This window comes from Hakea prostrata, chromosome 1 (genome assembly GCF_041222555.1).
Source record: "Hakea prostrata isolate BN-2017 chromosome 1, UWA_Hpros_2, whole genome shotgun sequence".
Classification (NCBI taxonomy): Eukaryota; Viridiplantae; Streptophyta; class Magnoliopsida; order Proteales; family Proteaceae; genus Hakea; species Hakea prostrata.
Window position 1 is genome coordinate 69165541 of NC_142600.1, and position 23892 is coordinate 69189432.

At 36.7% G+C, this 23892-nt stretch overlaps 2 protein-coding genes across 2 annotated transcripts; both read left to right on the plus strand.

Annotated features, from left to right (window-relative positions):
- Nucleotides 1-575: 575 nt before the first annotated feature.
- LOC149029622 (GCIP-interacting family protein) lies at nt 576-9027 on the plus strand. Its single transcript, XM_089141979.1, has 6 exons — nt 576-848; nt 1125-1281; nt 1984-2174; nt 2322-2562; nt 7616-7752; nt 8391-9027. Exons 2-6 carry the CDS (start codon nt 1158-1160, stop codon nt 8616-8618), a joined length of 921 nt encoding a protein of 306 aa, XP_088998105.1. The 5' UTR covers nt 576-848; nt 1125-1157; the 3' UTR covers nt 8619-9027.
- Nucleotides 9028-19391: 10364 nt separating this feature from the next.
- On the plus strand, nt 19392-21556 carry LOC149029623 (patatin-like protein 6). The gene is made up of 2 exons (XM_089141980.1): nt 19392-20411; nt 20650-21556. The coding sequence occupies exons 1-2, from the start codon at nt 19467-19469 to the stop codon at nt 21007-21009; spliced, it is 1305 nt and encodes a 434-aa protein (XP_088998106.1). The 5' UTR covers nt 19392-19466; the 3' UTR covers nt 21010-21556.
- The last annotated feature ends 2336 nt before the right edge of the window (nt 21557-23892 follow it).

Below are 23892 nucleotides of genomic sequence, written 5' to 3' on the forward strand. Positions count from 1 at the left end.
ATTTCAAATCTATGGAGTCATAATTTATAAAATTAAATGTTTTGTTGTGGAATGAAATCAGTGGATTCATCCTAAAAAACTATTTGATCGACGTGATTTTTGTGAATGTGCAAATGTATAGTTTTTTTGAAATCTCTGGATTTCATCCCTTGCTCATAAATCTACAAATTCACATTTTTAGTGTTAAAATGTGAATCTCTAGATTTCATGAATCTAGAGATTTTTACAACCAAACCGGTTTAATTCTTAGATTCATGAATCTAGAGATTTCAAATCTCTGGATTCATGAAACCAAACATACCCTATGAGTGTGGAAGAATTCTCTCTCAAACGAAATTCTAACTTGACATTAATTTTATAATAATTATTCAAAATAAGTTAAAAATGGACTCCACTCTTATTTATATGTTCAAAAAGTGTCACAGAGGTGATCTGGATTTAGAAACCTAAGGATGCCAATAAATCCAGCTGGCCCCGCCCAAGTCCACCTAAGCCCAGTCCTGTCTTAGCCCAATATTTCCAGCCCAGGGGCTTCTCTGTTTGGATTGAAGAATTCCCTGGCCCTGCCCGACTCATTTCCACTCGGTGCTTTCATCCTCGAAGGCTCGAATAATCCCTAGTCCAAGTCGAAGCCGAAGTCGAAGTCGAAGTTCTCTTTAAATTCTCTCAGGTCTCTCTACCTCCGTCGCTTCCTCAATTCATCTCTTTCTCTCTTTAAGCTACACTCGCTAATCTGATCGTTCGATTCGTGTGCCCTATTTCTCCGCAATTGCTTTCTTTCATTGGCGAATGAACCCTAATTTGCACGATTAAAATAACGACTTTGGTTTTCTAGTCTTCTGTTTCAGGTAATGTGAATTCCTCCTGTGAATTTTATCTGTTTATAAGTTCGTTAGGTGTTGATTAAGTAAAATATCTAGTTGGGTTTCAGTTATAGTTTGTTGAATACTTTTAGTTCCTTTCTGATTTGTGCTTGCTTGTGATTTCCTGAGCTGCATAGAATTCGCAATTCATGAATGAAAGAACATGATTAGGGTTCCTAGGTTACATGTGTGGCAGAACTTATTTTGAAGCTTACTTGAAAGTTGATGTTGATCGTGCGATTTTTTCTTCTTGCCGTTCAGGGTGCTGTGTTTCGGAAGGTGAATTTATCAAGTATGGATGAAGAAAGGAGAGTCCATCCTGATTGTATTAATGCATCCAATCCTTACCATGAATGTACTGAGTATTGTTTCAGAAGAATTGCGGAAGCTATGGATCGGATCAGGAAAGAAGAATCAGGTTTGTTTCTCATTCTTTTCTAAGCTTATGGTGATATGGTTGTCTGATTGCTACAAGTTTGATATTTTCAGCATAAGGGATTGGGTGTAGAGGAATTCTTTCTTCTGGTCGCTTAACTGGTGCTAAAAAATATGTTTGCAAAGTTTTAGGAATATATGATTCAGAGAGACTAACCTTCTTTTACCTAGGCATTGTAAACCGGTTGGAGCTGAAATTGATTTAGGCTGTATTACTGATTCCCGGTAAACTAGTATAATTATAGAAATTCAAAACTCACTTTCCTGGACAATATATAAGATCAAATTTCATCCTTTAAACCACCTATGGGAAAAGAAAAGGATTTAGAAGTCTCAAACGAAACTCCTTATTGATTTTGAATCCCCAACTGGATCTCCATCACTTTGATGGTCTGTGGCTGAACTGACCCTAGCTGTATGAAAACAATTTTGAGTCATATGATGTTGGATTTATATCTAAAGAAGGTTCTTGATGGCACCACTATCATGTGGACAATGTTTGGCATTCGATTAATATCCCCATAGGAAGTTGCAAAGATTACCTGATACATTGTCCTGCAACGGAGAATGGAAAAAAATGTGTTGCATGAATAGACATTTTATCTGTCTTACATTCGTTTACCTTTTAAAAATTCTATTTTGTTTCTTTCGTATCAGTCTTCATTCATGTGACATTTGATTTCAGATGTTAATCAAGCTGCTGCTGCTGCTGGTCCTCCATCTTGTGCTGATGTCCTTGAGCGGGGTGAAGATCCTCATGAAGAAGGACCTAATTCTGATGAACATGCAGAAGCAGAAGCAGAGGAGAATGTGGATGTAGACATTAGCCAACTCACTGGGAGGCAGAAAAAATTGTTTGAGTTAAGGCTTAAGATGGTATGCAGTGTTTGATGTCTTAAAAGAATAGTGTTGCCAACCTGACTTTTATTTAGTAGGCAACAGCTGAGAATGTAATATGATTGGGCTATTCTTCTTTCTTTTGATAAATAATCTGACTAGCATTCTGTTTTCTTTCAATTGTAGAATGAGGCAAGGAAAGCAAACCAAACAGCCATGGTGGCAGAAAAGAAAAGAATGGAAGGTCCACAAGAATCAAGGGGTATCTCTAAGCAAAAATGGCTCGAGGAGAGAAAGAAAAAAATTGGTAAACTACTAGATGCAAATGGTTTGGATATGACAAATGCACATATGCTTGACACACAGGAGCAGGCAGAGGCGAAGTATAAGAAGTGGGAAAAGAAACCTGCACCATTTGGTTGGGATGGTAAGCTGTAATATTCCACCCAATATATTTGGTTTTTTATTTTTATCATTTTGGTTTTTCATCACCTTTTGTGTGTTGATATAATTATCATGGAATCTGCTTATTTCTTTTGTAAACTAAATTATGTTCTGTTTTGCTTTCATTTATTGGTCTTGATATTGTACAAATTTGTCTTCTCATGTAACAAATTGTTTATGTTGCTGGTATCAAGAATACTAGGAGCATGTTACTACATGTGAGCCATGCTGAATACCCTTGGAATGTGAATACCCATGGTCGTAGTGATTGGACACACACATATATGGAAGAACCACAGTTTATTATTATGAAGAATGCTGGCAGCTACTTGGATCCTTACCCTCCTTTTAGCTTCATTCAAATTTAGAGCCGTACTTCACAAGGCTTACCTGAGATGGTCTTATGTTTGTGGGGAAGGGAAAGAAAACCCCCAAGAAGAAAAGGGTTTTCTTTTGGGGAGGCTTTTTTTTTGGTTTTGTTATTTGGGCAGGGGTGGCCGCCCGGGGGGGGGGGGAGGGAGAAGATTACTCACAACCATGCAAGCTACTCTAGCCACACTGCCACAGTCAATTAGAAGAAATCCCATTCTATTTCATCTGAAATTTCGTCTGAGAATTAGAAGAAGAAATCCCAACTAGAAAAGGATACTAGTGAACTTGAAAACAAGCTTTAACAATAAAATTAAGAATAACTGGAAACCAAATATCGTACATATCTGCACTACTGGAACCACAATCAATTATCCCCATTCTATTGAATCTGAAATTTCTTCTGAGAACTAAGTGAAGAAATCCCAACTACAAAAGGACACTAGTAAACTTGGAAACAAACTTTAGCAACAAAATTAAGAATAATTGGAAACCAAATATTGTACATATCTAAACTTTTGAAATAAAAGATTACACATTCCTAATAATTGTCTGATTATCCAACTAGACTAAAAACGATTTGGACATTGTTCGTCTCCATTTGAACTCCCAGATGCGCTTTGTCGGTCCGAGGTAGTGCACAGCGCTCTCTATCTCAGTAGCAGTTCTAGTGTAACTGAAGCTACATCTTATATTTGACACCTTTGTTCTGTTTACCTTAAAACCTTTTGCTTCCAAGATTGATCTCTATAGCTCCAGCTTGTTGTCAGTCCCTGCTTTTGACTCATTCACAAGATATTATCATAAAAAAAGCTTACATCAAGAAACATCTTGGATGTTGTAGTTAGATCATACACTATGAATGTAAACAATGAGGGCTTAAAGCTGATCCTTAATGGTAGCCAATTGTAATTGGGAATTCCCATCCATGATCCCTCATAGTTTTTATACTTTACTAAGCACGCATATTTACTTGAAACACTTCTCTTCTTTGATGATTGCCATCAAACATTGTTGAAGTATATACTCTTCCATTCCCTCATTGGCTACCTTTTATATGGTTTTCCCCCTTCCTTTGTGCCAACTTTTCATAAAGATCCTAATGTTGTTTTTTGTTTTCTTTTTACTCAATCTTCTTGTTGTCATTCCTTGCATGTTTATACCTTTTTATTTTGCATCATAATATCTCTCCATTGCTCTAAACAAGCTTAGTTGTAGTCTTAATGGCTGGTTGAAATTCATCATCTCAACATGAAGTTTTCCTTGAAGAATAATATTGTCCTTTAGATTTTTCTGACATCTTAATAATTTATTTCAAGTAATCATTTTCTGCATATGATATTGGTGTCTCCATGATGTGAACATGAATTGGACCCCTGGCCGAAGCCCTAAGAAGGCCCCCTAGGCTGGCTGAACCCCCTAGGAGGGGTATTTTAGCCATTTTTACCCTATTTAGTTGCTGGAATTTAATTCCAGTTTAGTTCTAGAGTCCAACTTGGTTAAAGAATCTTGTTTTGAGTTAGTAGTGGAGTCTTTAGTTCTTTAAAACTCTAGCATGTGACAATCAAGAGTTTTAATTAAGTGAAACTTTAGCATGTGCTTATTAGAGTTTTAAGTTATTTAAACTTCTATTTCAGCATGTGTCCATTAGAGGCGTTTGGATGATTTATATTTTATTTCAATGGTTGAGATTATTTGGTGGGACCTATTCTATAAAGGAATCCCACTTGGTGTCTGGTTTTTGTTAGTAGGCTATGATTGTCAAGGTGATCGAGCAATGCTAGGTGATGGAGGGCAACAAAAACCATGGCGACTAGGCGGCCGCCTAGGCAGACGCTATGACAACCTTGTAGTAGGCTATAAATGAAAGCCTATTCTTTTGTTGTAAGTAAAGTTTGCTTATTGAATGAAAAGTTATTGAGTTGAGTACTAGAGTTCCTGTTGAGGGGGCCTCGGTGGATTTTAGTAAAGTTCTTCAATATTCAGCACCATTCTGAATTTCCAGCAAATGTTCTTCAAGTATCCAAGTAAGGCAACTTCAACATCTTCTCCTGTCTTCCCTACCTACGCAAGGCACCCCTTCCCCTCCACCCTCAACCCCTCCCTAGACCCTGTGCAACCCTCTTTCCCTTCCCCCTTGCTGCCATGACCTGGCAGTAGCCTCCCCCACATCCTGCAGACATTCCAGCCCTGACAACACCCCTTAGCCCCTGCCCCTAAACCCTATGACCCTCTCCGGCCCATCCCCCACTCTCGATAGTTCCCACCTCTCTCGGACTCTCTCTCTCTCTCGGACTCTCTCTCTCTCTCTCTCTCTCTCTCTCCCCCCTCCCCTTCCTGACTTGTAGCAACAGTAGAACCCAAGGGGGGGGGGAGAGAAAAGATGGGGGAAAAAGAATAGAAGTTGCCCAAGATCTTCAATTCCTTGAATTGCTTTCCCACCAAAGTTTTCCAAGTTTTTCCCTCCAACCCATATCCATCATATAATCCCTTCTCAAAACCAATTTTATTTAGAAAAAAATAATTTCCCTTCCATCCCATATTTTGTCTCATCCTGTATCACTCTTGAGTATCTCAAACCATCCCTTGGGTGATTTGTCAATAATCCTAATTTGCCCCTAAGGTTTTCCATAAAGTCTTAGAGATCCACAAAGCATTCCAAAACTTTCCCACAGTATTTTACCCTTATTTGCTGGATGATTCTGTGTGAATCCTAAATTCTTGGTAAATTCTCTTAGAAACCCTAACCTTAGAATCGGGTTCACATCACTCCATCAAAATTCCACCTCTCTTGTTTGACCAATTTATCTGTGAAATGTTTCAATTTTCTCCTTTTAAGCTCCAAGACCTTGTCTGCACAATAACCTTTTTATCTGCTACTGAAAGACATCCGTGCCCGTTTCTGGAATTGGATCTCCACTGGTATAAAACCTTTTACCTTATTGACCCTTTCAGTCCTAGTTACTCCTGACCTCTTTTAGTCTTAGGTTTTTTTTTTTTTCTCCTCACAAATATTATCTAGAGTAAGCTTATACACTCAAAGTTGTCTTCATTGCACAAGATGGATCTCAATCCCTCTGCAGCATAGTTGTCAAGGTGTCGCCTAGGCAACACCTTATCGCCTTGGTTTTCGTTGCCCTCTATCGCTTCGCCTCACTTGCTCACCTTGACAACTGTGCTCTGCAGCTTACTTGGTAAAATTCTTTACATGCACATGATGATTCATTTGGATGTACCATTATAAGCTCACAATTTTCTAAGTAAATAAGAAGGTGAAACAAGTAAGCCAGAGATCTCATGTCACTGTGCTTGTAAGAGATGGTGGTTTCTAACACCATCGGATTAAAACTTAACCAAAGGTAAGAGTGTTTATGTGGTGGGGATCCAATGTTTTTCAAGAATTGAAGAAAGAACCCATCTACTGGAAATTTTGTGCTGCTGGCAATGAGGGTTTTGGTCAGTGAGGCCCAAAGTGGGACTCATGGACTGGGATTGGCTTCAGTCTCTAAAGTTTATTTTGCTTGTCTTGTGTTTGGCCAATGCTTATGTTGGTTGATTATTCTAATAGATTCAATTTTTACACTGAACTTTTGTTCAGGTTATTCTTTAGTTGACCACCAATATCAGGGTTTTTAATTTGCTTCTGTCTAATAAGCAAAGACTTATTTGTTTATTTTCTTTTCTGGGAGATTGCCTTTGTTGACATATCTACCAAATAAATAAATAAATAAAGATTCTTGTTTACAGGAGAAGTCTTGATTTTCCCAGTATAGTCACCTCATCTGACTAATTAAATACTGTTAGAAATACTGCTTTTACTATTCCCTGCTTAGTTTCACACCATCCTTACAAAATATGAAGTCTAAAATCTGATTTTTCTTTTTTTTAAAAGCCTAGTACTAACAGTAATCTTTATTTTGCAAATCAACAGTTCCTCTCTTCTACATCAACTAGCTTGCTGCTTCTTACATCTGTTGCCTGTTGGTGATTGATTCTCTTTGGGGCATAATTTATTGTGGGAACTTAAAGTCAACTTCCATAGATTTTGTGATGAACCATCTATAAATTTTTGAGAGGTTATATCTTGTATCCATTGATAAGTCTTGAAGAGTTGGGGCATGGTTGTAACAGTTTTGTCTGGCATCAGCTTCTGACCAGAAGCAAGCTTTTGGAGAGCAGAACTAAATTCTTAGCTTGAGAAGTCAACTGTTCACCTCCAATGCCATGAGTGAAAAAGCTTTTTATTTAAATTCTTTTGGGGGAAGGTGGTGGTGTTTATTTTACTTCATTTTTTTGGGGTGTGGAAAGTGGGTGGGGTGGGGGGTTTTATGGTTTTTTGGCACTGAACTCCAAACCAGACAGACCTGGTTGGATCTGCATCTTTCTATTGTGAGGCTGGCTTCTAAATGCACATTTATCTGCTTAGACTGTTGAATTACTGATAGTGTCGTAATGTGCTATTATGGCATCAAATATGTGAGTGATCTTTAAGTAGTTAAACCTGAAGTTTCCTTTTTATGTGTCTAGATTTGCCATGTTACGGGGATGTCTCTTTATTATCCATCCATATCCATCATATTATTATTCGTGCTGCACTAGTCTGGAACTTGTCATGATTTTCATTAATTGCCTGAGATTGAACCTGAAAAAGTAATTTCTTTTGCCAGTTTTCAACCAGAAAACTTTGTATGATGCCTACAAGAAGAGAACAAAGAACATAGATGTTGACGTTGAAGAATATAATAGATTGAAAGAAGCTGACCCGGAGTTCTACCGTGATGCTTCAAGTCTCCAATATGGGAAGGTAAAGCTGTAAAACCATCTTTTTAGCTTAGTAGTTGTCTTATTTGTTTTATAATTGAAGATGCTGGTCCTCCCTTTGTACCCATGTTCCACTACTGGTAGCAATGGGATAATTTGTTTGGTTTTTGGTTTGGTTCAAGATGCAATGAATGTAAGTTGAAACCAATGATTGGTTTCAATTTCCAAACCAAATCGATCTATTTGGCTTAATTGGCTCCTAATCGGTTTCCCCTTTTTAGCCTCTTCGCACAGGAGTTGCAGAACAACTCCATGAAATCCCTTCAATCCACAGATAGACTGGCATTGTAGGGTGGAAGTCCATCAAACTAGATAGAGACAAGATGGCATGGGAGAGGGGGGGGGGGGGGTGTGTCTCAGAACTCTCAAGTCTGTCATTGCCTCATGCTCAGCTGACTGTTTGTCAACTAAAACGGAATCCAGACCAATTGTTACACTGAGAAACCAAAGCTGACCAGGTTATTAATGGTTGGATTTGGTCCTAGTACTGGATATGGGACAATTTTTAGACTTTAAAACCAAAGCTGAGCCAGATTATTAGTGGTTTGATTTGTCCCATGTTGCACTGTCAGTTTCTTTGATTTATTGGTTCTGCTTCAAAATTGACACACTTATATGCAGGCACCAAAGGTCTCCGAAGAAAAGATTGACAAGATGGTGCAGGAACTCAAGGACAGAGCAGAGAAGCGAAGTTCATTTAGCAGGAGGCGGAAGTTCCATGAAGAGAAAGATATTGACTCAATCAATGACCGCAATGAGCATTTCAACAAGAAGATTGAGAGAGCTTTTGGTAAATATACACTGGAGATCAAGAACAACCTTGAAAGGGGCACTGCTTTGCCAGATTAGTCGGTTTACATCTTAATTTGTTGTATCAGCCTGTTCTACTTTTAGAATCTCAAGAATATGTAAGTTCATGTCATCAAATCCTTGTCTCTTCTTGTAACCAGAATTTAGTTGCTAAATCAAAGCCCCACTGGGTGGTTGACGGTATACCATATGATCAATTGTTTGAGTCCTTGGATCTAACTGAAATTTTTGCCTTCTGTTAGATGTTGTGTGCATCCTCATTTTAGGCTCTTTTTGGTATCAATTTTCATTTTCTATTATGCTTATTTAAAATAAACAAGTACAAGAATTCATTATTGGTCAAGAATGAAAAATGGTTTGCTGAATTTTGTCTAAAATAAATTATGGAATGAAAAATAAGTTTGGTGCCAAATTAAAAAATTATTAGTAAATAATAGTGAGCAAGTGATAAAAGAAGGAAAAAAATATGACTTTTATTAAAAAAATGTGTATTGACTATTTTACCTTCATTTTTAACTATAAAAGAAAGGGCGGGCCTGGCGCAATGGTGGAGTCTCTCCATTGTGCGCTGGAGGTCGCGGGTTCAAATCAGCCTCTCTACGAAAAGCAGGGGTAAGGCTGCCTAAAAAGTCCCTTTCCTAGACCCTACAGTGTGGGAGCTTCGGCACTGGGTACGCCCTTTTTTTTTTTTTTTTTTTAAACTATAAAATTGTAAGTAAATTTGTGCATAAATGAAGATAATAAAATTCTCACCATAATTCATAATAGACAAAAAGTTCATTATGGATTTTGAAATTTTTTTATTATTTTAAATAAAAATAAAACTGATACTAGGTGCCAAACAATTTAAAATAATAAAAAAATATCTAATAGAGAATGAGAATTGATACCAAAAAGAGCTTTAATGATAGTATGAACTTGTAGTCATAGTTCCTAGTGTCGTCTCCGACATGGGGCGATATTTCGTCATGTCGCTGGGGGGCGACACGACACCCCCCAACGACACCGATAATACCAGAAGTCGGCGATACGACAAGTCGATATATGGCCAAAAAATCAGCGATATATCGCTACATTCGCCATATATAACAGTCTTTCGTTTGTTTTTCGCCAATTTTTCGTTCGTTTTTTGCCAAAGTGACATAGGGCCTTTAAAAGCTCCGGGGGCATTGTCCCCACACCCCCGCCGGGGCGGCCTCCCCGGACCCCCGCCCGCTCACCGGGGAGTGGGACCCCGTGTCCGTCGGCAACAATATGTGAAACATGAACCATACTCAACATAATTGTATGATGAATTGTAAACTTTAGTACATCTCTTTACTAATTGTGTATTTGTGTTCTCTTTGCATATTTACATTAGTTATATGAATTTTCCAAACTTTCAGTTTTGTCCGCATATAGCCGGACATGTGCTAATTATAAACTTTAGATTAGGTGATGTTTTATGTCAAAATAACACTCCCAATGTGTTTATTGACCTCAAATTAGGTTACACGTCAAATTTAAGGTCAAAATGACCTGAAATACCCTTCAAACCAGGGGTTCGATTTTTCATCGAACTCCTGCCAAAAGTCGACCGACTTTTGGCGACATGTCGCCCGAGTCGCCAGGGTTCAATACGGCGACACGGGCCGACATGTCGGACCTTGCTTGTAGTAAGGACTTAGGAGGATAGTGTATAGGCTGAGAAAGTCTTTGCATCACCTACCCAGCCAAAAAGAAGCGTAACGTAAATTTTAATGATTCCTGTCAAGCTCTAATCCCAGTTCTAGAAAGGCTCGGGAAGTGAATATATTAGGTCTAATTTTGACCCGGACATGGATATGACTATATGAAAACGAATTCCATTCTTTCTTTCTCTCTATTTTGCACCGATGTGTAACTTGATTGTGTACTGTTAGACTATCTAGATGCATAGATCTTGCAAGTGAGGAAGAGTTCCAGGTTATCAAGAAAGTGAAAATTTAGCTTTCAAGACGATGATAAAAAGTTGAAGAACTCATTCATTTTTTGGAATAGGCAATGTGGTGATGGGGGTATTGCATGATATAAGGCAAGATGTCACCCTGACCCTGAGGAGATTCAAATTCTAATACCCTACTCGGAGGTGGTGGGTTTTTACCGATTGCGCCCTGATTGGGCCACCCTTCGGGGTTGCAACTGAAAGAATTCTTGGAGTAGAAGAAAGAGAAAGAAGAAAGAAACAACACATTTACATTGAAGATTACATCTTGGGATTCAACTTTCACCTTGGAGGACAAGGATATAGTTGACTTGAGGTCAAGGGTTTAAATCTCCTTGGAGTTGAGAATATTTTTTTGGTTACCTCCTGGAGGATGAGTGAGGGTGTGCATTTCGCCATTTCTTAGCCCAAACACCCCAGTTCCAAGAAAACAGTGTGGGTTTTGGGGTTTGTGGGGTTAGTGTGGTTGTTGCCCATATCATCTTTCCCTTTCTTTATTTTGTTTTGGCCCTCCTTTTCAAGGTTTAAAGTATCCCACGATACCATACGATATTAGCCGATACGTTTCCATATTTGACCCAACCGATACAATACATCTTGATACGGCTCTCCATTGAATTACACTAAAATACATTAGGCAGAGCGATACAATACTCGATACAGGACGATACGTCTCTTAAAATCACATGACCGATACGATACTCGATACCGATACTTTAAACCTTACCCCATTTACCCTTGTTTGCCGACTTGCCTTACGTGGAGAAAAAAGGTTAGATATCCTTTGAAACCCAAAGATTCCTGTTACTTTTTGCAAGTCTTAGGTACACATTGACCCACGGTTGTGATTGAAATTTTCTCCTACTCATATCTATTATTCGCCCTTTACATATAAGTACCTGTTCATTTTGATCTCTATTAATTATAAGGACCATATTAGGTGTTCATCTACAGATTGAACAAGCTATAGTACTGAACTGATAACCATACCATTCAATGAATTTGTCATTCCATTGCCCTCTCCCTATCACTCCTCACAAGACAAGAATGTTGACAGCAAGGTTTCATCTACACACCTCTTTGGATCTCATTGACTTTAATTATTCAAAGAGTGATATATCTATATTTTTCACTTTCGATCTGTTCTTTCTTAAAATTGGACAATTGAACTAGCAGAAACTATCTCTGATCTTCTTCATATCATTGCATGATTCCTGAAACAGGTGCCTAAACTGGAAGAACTTCAATTTGAATCTATAAAATGACTCATGCCAGACCCTTTCCTTCCTTGTCTTCTTGTTATCAGCACTACGTCCCAACATTCCTAATCAGAGACCTAAGGATCTGATCTGGGTTTTTCATTTTTTGGCACGACTGACAAGTGGATTGGTCAGTTTCAGCTTTAGATATCTTACTTTTGATACCAATCCCACCCAGCAAGAGTTCTGTTCCTATTGTCGTTCTCTTCTCTTCATGGTGCTTCGGCCCTACTGGTCCCAACTCATTACTGATCTTTCTCTATGGCTAGCCAAATCAATCACATCTAGTACTTGAGAGAAAGAAAGATGATAGATAATGAAACTCTTGACCTTATTACTAAGAACTATTAGTTTCCACTTTTTCTTGTTAACTCATGAAGACCTCTGAATGACATAGTGGACCCTTATGTGATACAGTAGTTGAGAGACACTGACATTACAACTGCATAATCTTGAAAGAAACCAACCTAGAACAGTAATCAAGGAAAAATAACAAGCAGAAATCCTATATTATGGAACCAAGTCTTCTCTCAAGAAAAGGGTAATCTTAAGACCAAAACCTAAGATCTTATGATTATTTTATGCTGCCCTTTGCAAACAAACAGTTAGATGAGGTAGGGGATTGTCGATTAGCTATCAATCCAACTTTTAGTAAAATAATAATGCTTTTATGTAGAGACAATTATTTCTTGAAATCTTAAGATCTAAAGAGAACAGATAAGCCCTTGTGGACATTAAATCAATCAACTCAGATGTCCTTATTCATTTAGTAGTCTATATCAGCTAGAACTGTACTCTTAATGTTAGAAGCAAATCTGTGTGTTCAAAGACTCCCAAGTCTCATACCTTTTTACCATCAACCTCTAACTATGGCCTTTTCAATTCAGATGAGAACTAATCAATATTTCATTTACTGGACTAGGTTGCAAGATTAAAATGAAGCTTCTATGGCAATTAAACTCATTAATATTTGATTTGGATCCAAGATGTCTTCATCGATTTGGCTTTGTTGTGTAAAATTCCAAACTAAGCAAAGAGGTTTTCATGATGGGGAAGGATTTATTTAGGATGACAATGATAATTTTGGACCTTCTGTAGTGAGGGAAGAAGTAGTATTTAATTAAACCATCATTAAGGATAATTAGAATGGCATCATGATTTTGTACTCGTAGAGGATAAGAGATACTATAACAGGAAACCTTGGGTTAATTGTAGCTTAGAAGTTAAAAAAAACTTCTAATAGATACTCATCAAAAGGAAAAAGGTTCTTTAATAGAAGCAAACTATATGGACTTGAGTAGTCTCACAACGAAAGATGAGGAAAAGATTTAGCCCTTTCTGGACTTTTAATCAATCAATTCAGATGGGCATTACTAGAACAATGACAAAAACAATTGTGCTTTCTTGAATGATAGAAATGGTCCATAGCCAGGTTTAAAGTATCTTATAACACAACTCAATAAAGTTAATACGATACACATTAATACGTCTCTGTATTGGATTGCACTAAAATATATCATCCAATACGACACAATACTTGATACAACTACATCACTTAAAATCACTTGACCGGTGTGAAACTCAATTCCGACACTCTAAACCGCGTCCACAGCCATTTGTTTATGTCTGTGTTTAGTCATTGATCGATCAGCTTCAAACTCAAAAAGCTTATGATGTGTATAGCAAATTTATTCCTAACTCTTGTTAAAACCACAAGTCATATTTATGTTGATATGCAAATCAGCTCTTCAGCTTTGCAGACAACATTCTTTGGCCTTAAGTACTCTATCAGGATTGATAATTAACAGATTCACACTTCTATATGAAATGCCAAGTAAATTTATTGTGTTTGTTTAGGCTATGAAATTCATTTCAAAGACATTATAACAGGAAACTGTGGGTTAATGTAGCTTAGAAGTTAAAAGACTTCTAATAGACACTTCTAATGGAAGCAAACTGTATGGAATTGACTGGTCTGATAAAGAAAGATAGAGAAAACATTTAGCTCTTTTGGACTTCTATTCAATCAATTCAGATGGACATTGCTAGAGAAAAATGACAAAAACCAATTATGCTTTTCTGAATGATAAAAAGGGTCCATAGCCATTTGTTTATGTCTGTGTCTAGTCATTGATCAATCACCTCAAACTCAGCTGTAGCTTTATACCAATTCTTGTTAAGACCACACATCATATTTATGTTGATATGCAAATCAGCTGTTTAGCCTTGAAGATGAAATTCTTTGGTCCCAAGAACTCTATGAGAAGTGCTAATTAACAGATTCACACTTCTATTTATAGGATGTGAAATCCCAAGTAAATTTATTGTGTTTTGTTTAGCTTATGAAATTCATTTCATATAATGGCTTCAAGGAATTTTCATGTTCTGGTCTCCTTAAATGCATATAGGAGTTGCACATGGTTGTGGGGTTTAAATCTCTATCTTTAGTACTTTGAACTACAAAATTAACATTGATGTGGGCTAGACTTAGGCTCTTTTTGGTATCAATTCTCATTGTCAATTATGAGAAATTTTCATTATTTTAAATTGTTTGGCATCTATTCTGAATTTATTTTATTTAAAATAATAGAAAAACTTCAAAATTCATTGACTTTTGTCCATTTGGATTATGGATCTTATCTTCTTTGGTGTTTCAGTTCTCTGTGATGGGGAATGTCTCTTTCTTTTATACCCTCTTTTCCTCTTTCCCTTGTTTCTCTTTTAACATTTTTTATCTTGCGCCCTTTTTCCTTTCTTTTTTTGATAAATTCACCAAACCACTTTTCATTCTTGACCTAATATTCTTGTACTTTTTTTTATGGCCTGGTGGTTTCCGGCCTTTCCGGTTATGTGTGATTTAAATTCTTTGTATTTTTTCTCTTTTTGGTAAGACAATTTTTTTGTACTTCACTTTGAAGCTTAATGTGCACCAACATATTTCGTTAATCGACTTGAATGAATCGTTGTGAGATAGATGATGAAAGTAGAGGACCTGGTATGATCTGATCCGATGGATTTCCTCGATAAAAACTTTTTTAAATATTTACTTATGTTTCTTATGGTGTCACTGTGAGATTTGGGAATTTTCGCCTTTGATTAAGAGATCTTTATCAAAAGTTTTAATTAATAGATTTTAACTTCTATTTTTAAGATAAAAAATCCCTAGTAATCCAATATTTCTGTAACCATTTTTTCAACTCATTTTAGATAGAACTATAAGGATATGTATCTAGCATGGGCTTGTATCTTAGGAGAAGTGGTGAGAAAGGATATGTATAGCTTAGGCCTTGTATCTAGCATGGCCTCGAACAGAACTGATTGGAGGGCAAGAATCCATGTTGCCGACCCCATTTAGTTGAGACAAGACTTATTGTTGTTGTTGTTTAGATAGAACTATAATAAGTTGGAATACAATGTACTGAGAGCTAGATCAAAATTGAATGTCTTAAAATCAAAGTCATATTATTCCATCAACCAAGAAAAAAGCTCCTAACTCAAACACTAATAACATATTTTCTTATCAAAATCATAATAAAAACATTCTAAATAACTCAAAAGCTATTAGTGGTTGTACCATCTCAATGGTTAGAATATATATCAGAGCCATGCATCAAACTAGAATAAGGACCCACAACACTCAAACCTTTTGATGTGTTTAGCACTAGAAGGATTCAAGAAAAATTAAAGTAAGACGAAAGAAAGAAGAACCAAAAATACATCATTTTGCAACCAACCAGACAAAAAAGATTATAAAATTTAGGAATAAAAGTTAGGTGTTTACTTTGCCCAAGGAAAAAGAGAACCCTACACTTTTGTTTGGCATAAGATTAAAGAAATAAAAAATTATAATTAAAAAAAAAAAAACCACTATTATCCAAACCACCAGACAAACATATCTTCCTAAAAATCATCACATTAAGCCAATGATTAAAGTCCCTTGAACAGATAAAAGCTTAGGAAACTCTCTTTGTCGGGTGATAAGGGTTCTTAATTGAAAGAGATGCTTCATGCATGCAACTTGAAATACATTTAGTTAAAAAAAAATATGTCAAATGTTTCATACATGATTATGTCTCCTTTTATATGGATTTCAATGGGAAAAAAATAATTAAAGAAGCTAAAGAAATAAAGGGCAAACCCATTACCCAAGGTTTTTGCATAAATTGTTTAGAGAAGTAATTTTGATACGCAATTTCCCCCATCAACATGGATATGCTTTAAATATAAGGGTGACAGTCTCCTACGTAGAGGTAATAAGATTAACAAGGTTTTGGATTTGAACTTCTGTCCCTTCTCACTTTTTTCCCGGACTTTTCACACCCTTTCCCATCTTTTGTGCCGGTGGTATTCCATGTCCTATGATGTCGACATGTAAAATATTGTACCATAAACCATTAAAATACCAAAATAACAGTTTATAATTGTTTAGAACTGAAAGTATATTAAGAGGGTAGAGACTATTAAATATGCCTTCACGGAGAGTCAAATCCACGACCTTTTCACTAAGAGATAGTAAAACTAAGATCTTAGGTTCGAACTTCTGTCCCTCCTCCACACCTTCTTCCTAGACTCTCACCTCACACTTTTTCCTTCCCTGAGCATATGAAATTCAGACAATATCGACGTGTAAGACATTAGAGCATTGATCATCTCCACCTAACTACCCATCCTTCCATCCCTCCACCCTTACACAATGGGCAGCCCACTATGAGAGAGAGAGAGAGAGAGAGAGGGAAAGAGGATGTATGGATAGTTTCCTTGAATGAAAAGGATCTAGACTCAAGATATTGTACTATATTAAAATTTCAAAAAAGAAGGGTTATAATTTTTTCCTATTTTAAAAATTAATAACTTTATTTTAGTGGGTAGAGATAATTATATTTATACAAGGTTTAAACTTTAAAGTATCGGTATCCAGTATTATATCGATCATGTGATTTTAAGAGACATATCATCATCATGTGTCGAGTATTGTATCGCTCTAGCTAATATATTTTAATGTAATTCAATGGAGAGACGTATTGAGATGTATCGTATTAGTTTGGTCAAACATGGATACGTATCGACTAATATTGTATGGTATCGTGGGATACTCTAAATCTTATATATACCATCAGCGAGAGAGAAAAAGTTGAATCCATGATCTCTTCACTAAAACATATTAATCTTTCCCCAAATAACAACCTTTTATGGTAGCCATTTATAATTAGAATGCTTAGAATTGAGGTCGTGCACCATTATTTGAATCCATGAAATTTAGTGATTTTTTTTTTCCCGACAATATTTCGTGCGTGTGGTGCTTGTGTTTGGCCCTTTGTGGTTATGGGGGGAGGCTTTATGTGGCTTACCTACCTATCTATCTGGCATTGGTGTCCTAACGAATATAAGCCGTTGGATTTGCTTTCTCTTCTCCATTATTTTGGCTATATAGTACAGAAAACCGGACAAGCGTCGGTGGTCCGTGAAGATTAGTAGGAAAGTACGCGAAACGTAAGAACTCCAACACGTGTGGTTTCGATCGCCAATTCCTCGTTCAAAAGATCGCCCACTGCCTTCGAAAAATTCGATTCTCTTTACACCTGACACATAATTTTGTGGGCCCAGTTGATATTGAAATGTATTTTAAGATTTTCATAACTCTGACATGGTTCCTACGCTATAAATAAAGGTAGAGGCGTAGAGCCTACACCATCACAGTCAATTCACATCAATCTCCCCCTACCCTTAAAGGTTGCTGATCTCCCTCTCTAGCATGACAATGTATCCAAGATGGATTGACTTTTACATACTTTTAGTGACAATGCCCATTCATGTTGAAGGTAATCTTCCAAATAATTTCAGGCACTATATATTACAAAAATATTTTTGAAAATAAACAGTGATTTAATTGTTTTCAGTAATAAATTTGACAAATATATCTAACGAAAATTTTTAATTTTGGGGTTTCTGTGCTTTTTAAAACATAAAATAAAGTATCAGTGCTTTAAGGCCTTTATTTTGGAGTGCCAGTGTAATTTGCTCTATTCATTAAAAAATATTGCTTCAAAAGCTTTTGGAAGTGTAAATTTTCGAATGAGTTGGAACCACTAAAGAACACAACTAATAGTCAATGATTCTAGACCCTCAGATTTGGAACCAATAATTAGTCTATTAGTCTAATGATGGTCTTGATGTCATGAAACTGTAACTACTAGATATCCAAACGAGTTAAAACATCTATCTAAGTTTTCTCATGCGAGGTGTATTTTCATAGATGTGAATGCTTGCGATACACGTGGAATGCTTAAATATGCGAACGATGTTCAATTTATGTGAAGATTTGTAGGATACATTCAGATCGTCCTTCACTAAATGACTAACCTTGAAAACATTTGTCTTTGGGCTTCTTCCCTATGTGTGTGTGTATGCATATACAAGTAACCCTTCAGGATTAGTGAAGGTGCATGTCAAAGTTGGCTCAAAACATCTTAGTTACAAAATAAATAAACAAATAAGGTATAATTATTGACGCCTTTTATATATATTATAGCTAAATTACTACCTTATTCTATGTATTTCTAAAATTTTTAAGGGCCTGTTTGGTTACATGAGTTTGGAGATTTTAAATATTTAGAGATTTCAAATCTATAGACTTCAAATCTATGGAGTCATAATTTATAAAATTAAGTGTTTGGTTGTGGAATGAAATCTATGGATTCATCCTAAAAAACTATTTGATCGATATGATTTTTGTGAATGTGTAAATGTATAGCTTTTTTGAAATCTCTGGATTTCACCCCTTACCCATAAATCTACAGATTCACCTTCGTTTTAGTGTAAAAAGGTGAATGTATAGAATTCATGAATCTAGAGATTTTTACAATCAAACGAGTATAATTCTCAGATTCATGAATCCAGAGATTTCAAATTTTTGGATTCATGTAACCAAACAAGCCCAATCCAATCTTAGACTTTACCTGAAACTACTAATACCCTTTGCCATTGGACTCTATTAGTTAATGGATGATGTAGAATCTTAACCTATTTCAATTTGCTCTGCAACTTCCCATGAAACACATTTTTGGATCTTAATTTTCGTTCGAAGACAAACGAGTTTACGACAAATGTCTATGGATGATCACCTCCATGTGCCACCTCACATGAGGGGTCGGTCTGGGAAAAGGTCTAGATACGCAGCACCCAGGAGATCTCCCGGACGCTTACCCCAGAAAAGGCAGAAAGAGATCTCAGACGCATGGCCCGCGCACACACCACCCCCACACCCCCACACCCACCCCTCGGGCGCGGGGGGTCCCTAGTACGGATTTCACGGAGGCCAAGTAAGGGCAGCGTCTCATTTCAGACAGGGTTAATTTTGTCAATTTACATCACTCCGAATATATAATATATACATTTAGACAGTGTCGGAAACACGTGTGGATTCGATAAAAGCGAGTGTCGGTAGCTGAGTCAACCAAAACCGCACGAGTGCAAACCACAGACGAAAAGGAAAATCTCCATCGCCGATTTCATCGCCACCTACGAATGTTTCCTGCTAACATGCGCCTTCCTTTCTTCAAAACTCACTGCTCGCACTCTATAAGAACAACCACTGAGTTCTTTCTCTTCGTCAACTCTTCTTTCTCATTAGCTCTTCATCATCAGCTTCAAGTCTCTGCAACGACAATGGCAGCGTCTCCGTCGAGTCTGGATTCCACTTTCGGTGTTGACAAGCTTACTTACGAAATCTTCTCCATTCTTGAAAACAAATTCCTCTCCGGCTACGAAGATCAGAGCCTTTTTATCTCTGGAAAACAAGAAGTTCCAGTCCAAACGCTAAAATCCGGTGAGTTTAATGTCACCGGAAAAGTCAGAATTCTCTCCATCGACGGCGGCGGTGCTACTGACGGCATCCTAGCTGGCAAATCTCTCGTTCAACTTGAAGCCTATCTGCGCAAGAAATCTGGCAATACTGAAGCTCGAATCTCCGATTACTTTGATGTGGTTTCTGGCTCAGGCACCGGTGGAATTCTGGCAGCCCTGCTATTCACCCGAGGTAAAGATGGTCGTTCCATGTTCACTGCCGATAAAGCGCTACGGTTCCTCATCGAGAATCGCCGGAAAATAAGCTCTTCTTCTCCTTCTGGAGCTTTCCGGCGGGTTTTCCGACCGTCGCATAAGGCGGAGAAGTTGTTCGGGCGAACTTTTGGTGATTTGACACTGAAAGATACTGTGAAGCCAGTTTTGATTCCGTGCTACGATCTCTCTACACGTGCACCCTTCTTGTTTTCCCGCGCTGATGCGTTGGAAAGTAACGGCTACGATTTCAAGATGCGAGAGGTCTGTGCCGCCACGTCTGCGGTTCCCACCATGGTAAATGCAGTTAAGATGAGATCCTTGGATCAGAAAACCAGCATCTTGGCCGTGGATGGTGGCATTGCCATGAATAATCCAACGGCTGCGGCAATTACTCACGTGCTGAATAACAAGCACGAATTTCCCTTCTGTGGTGGAGTGGAGGATTTGCTTGTCGTGTCACTCGGAAACGGTGAGTCGGACTCCGGCAGCCAGAAACCGAAGCTCTCCGCGGCGGAGTTCGTCAGGATAGCCGGTGAAGGGTCCTCTGATCTGGTGAGTAAAAGTGTGAAAAGACAAAAATGTCCTTAAACTCTTTTTGATTTTGTTAAGTATTTAATCTGCGTGTCAAAAGCTTGTCCAATCTAACGTTCATATTATACATAAACATTTTTAACTCAATTAGTACAGTGTTATAAATGTAACTTGCTAGTCTCCTAACTTTATGATAAATTCAATTGAGGGCGAATTTTAATCAATTCTAATCATGATTGTTTCTGGTGGTGTAAAACAGGTTGATCAATCTGTTTCGATGGCATTCAAGCACGCTGGTAAAAGTAATTATGTTAGAATCCAAACAACTGGATTTGATGCCGGAAACTACTTAGAGAACTCGAAATCCGCGGAGGAAAAAGGAGAAATTCTCTTGGGCGTGGCAGAAGAGATGCTGAAACACAAGAATGTTGAATCCATACTCTTCAGGGGAAAGAAAATCACCCAAAACACAAATATAGAGAAGCTGGAATGGGTTGCTGGAGAGTTAATTAAGGAGCATGAGAGGAGAAAAACGAGTATTCTACCTACAGTGATCTTCAAACAAGCAGCATCTCCAAGAACTTCATCTGCAACTGTATCTACTGAATCTTCATTTTAGTGAGTACCCAAAAAAGAATTTCTCGGTTTTTCTTTATGGGGTTGGTTTGATTTTATGAATCTTGAAGATGCTCGCCGCTCTCAGTGAATCTTGGAACAGGAGAGTCTGAGCAGAGCAAATTCTTCTAAGCTTTTTTTTTTTTTTTTAAATATAAATTATGTAAAGATAGGGTTTGAGCATGTAAATTATGAGAGAGTAAAAGAATACTTATGGCTAAGGGAGTGCTAAAAGAGTTGATCTGCAAAGGCATCTTTATTGGTACCCTGTACTGTTCTGATTTTCATAGAGCTCCTTCTTTGTAAACTTTTACATATTTAGTATTTTTTAAAATAAAACAGGTTAAGGTTTAGAATTGGACTTGTTGATGTCATAAAAAAAAATAATAAAAAAAAAGAAGGTAAAATAGTCAACATCCATATTAGTAAGGATATCATTGACTATCTTTCACATGATTGGATATGATTGCTATATTGATCCAGTGCCGGGAACTAAAACCATGGATGGAGCACAACAAAAAGATGGAACTGTCTTAATCCTTGGAGGTTGGCTTAGTTATGTTGACATTATCAATGACCAATGCCTCATGGTATGAGGTTAAGAACTCGAATTTTTTTAGGGTCAAGTAAAGTTCCGTCATATATTTAAAATGGTTAGATAAAGTCACTCTCATGCATGTGGTAGAGATGAGAACTGCCTTGGATGAACTTCAATTCCAAAAAAAAGAAAAATATGGAAGAGTGTCCACTCATTACAAAGAGTAGCACATCTAACATACAAATAACAGTAGCAAGAAGAAATTTTTTCCCAACTAAATGACTAATGAGGCCGACTACATCGATCTTTGTTTTCCAACCAGCTCTGTTGAAAGCCCTAAAAGGTACAAGATCTTAGGATTGTTCCTAGTTCTTCTAATTCTTTCGATCTAGATTAAATTGCTTCTCCGCACAAAAAGGCATATCAAAGCCTCCATTGAATGTAGTTTTGTTGCACCTCAATCGACTTTTCTGTAACTGATCATTTATTGGAGAAACTCTCAAACCATCTCTAATATAATCATTCTTTATCTTAGCATCTTCATTTCTATTACATCGAATTTATCTATATGATTCTATCTAATAGCCTAAAAAACAAAGAAGATAAATAGCTAATAGAGCCCAGAAGTATATGAAAATAAAATATCAAATTATGCTATCACACCTAAGCTATGCACACTTTTATTAATCACCACACATGCAAGATCCTGCTTTTATTTTGTAAGTAAGTTTGAGAATCAATTTGCAGACTACCTCGCTAAAGGTGCTAAGTTATTTCAGATTTCTTGTATCTTACTGTGAATTAAAATAAATAAAAATAAAAATAAAAATAAAAAAAATAAAAAAACTCTGAATTAGACAAAAATAATGGTGATACAATGATTATTTAATGTGCCCATGTCACTTCAAATATCAAAATTTTAGGAGTCTTTGTTTTTTTCCTTGGCTGCCTAAATATTATATTTTCAATTATCTTGTAAAGTATTCTTTTCCCACTACAATCCATAGAAATCATCTGTTGCGCCACCACCTTCACTCCAAAGTGGGGGGGGCAAAAAGTAGATTAAAACAGAAACACCACAAGCGCATGCAGCATACGCATGGCATCCATCACTGTTTTTAATTGGATTTGGAAGCGTGACACTTTTCTGGAGAAGCCTAATAATTCTGAAACGTTTCTGTATGGAACAAATGCGAAATAATGATAGCTTATATGGTAATAAAAGATGCTTAATTAAGTTGTTTCTACCTCCAAGAAGGCAAACAGTAAGAGAAGTTAATACCCATAAATGCAAAATAAATGCACCAGCAATTTATTGTCAACCAAATTAGATCTCTGTTGAAAATTTATCACCTCTCCTCAGATAATTTATGTATAAAAGCATTGGATGTTTTAATGGGTTAATATTGACATTTGGTTGATGGATATCAATTGAGATAGCATGCATATGTTACATATCAAGACAGACTTAATATGGTTCACAATCAATACGACGTGTGTCGTGTTACGACCTTAAGTGAAGAAGAATAACTTTTACTATGTACGTAAAAAGAAGATTATAATGTAGATCTCTCAACCGTCAAAATAATGTTAAGTAAACTCTCACCCAAAACTCTAAGACAAAGCCGAAATTTATGACTTGAGTAGGTTTTTAAAAAGCCTCATAACTAAACCTCCACAAACAGGTAAAAAAAAATCCTCTGCGTGTGCGAAAGTACATTTTTTTACCAAATGATTGGCTGAGATTAAGTTTAATGTTAAATTTTAAAAGTCTTCAATAGACTTGTATTTACTCTGTTTTTTTAGCCAATCATTTGGTATATATGTGGTTTTCTGTGCGCAAGATATTTGCACAGCAAATGATGTTTTCCCCTATAAACATGGTAAATTTTTTTCTTTCTTTCTAATTATATAAATATATAAACAATAACAAACTTATTTTTTAAGTCACATATCAACACATTTTGAGTTTAAACCATTGAACAAGGAAAGAGATTCTAGGAGATGAGTTTTTCTTTCCGTTTAAAATTTAAAAAAAACAATTAAATACTTTACTTTTAAAATAAACCTCTTGATATTTGGTTCATAAAACAAGAAAAAGGAAAAGGCAATTAAAAATCTAATGACATAAGAATGTTTAATTCGCTGTTCACTAGTCAATTACAAAACTAAAACCCCATCAAAATCTTTTCTTTTCCCTTTTGAGAAGATGGGCCTTGAGAAAATAAAATTTGAGGAAAAGGCCCACCCGTGGGTCGTGAGATTACAAGCTTATGTTACTTTAAGGTGGTCCATTGGCTTAAGCTTTTTCTTCCTCTTTGGGTTAGTTGGGTGGGCCACAATATGTTG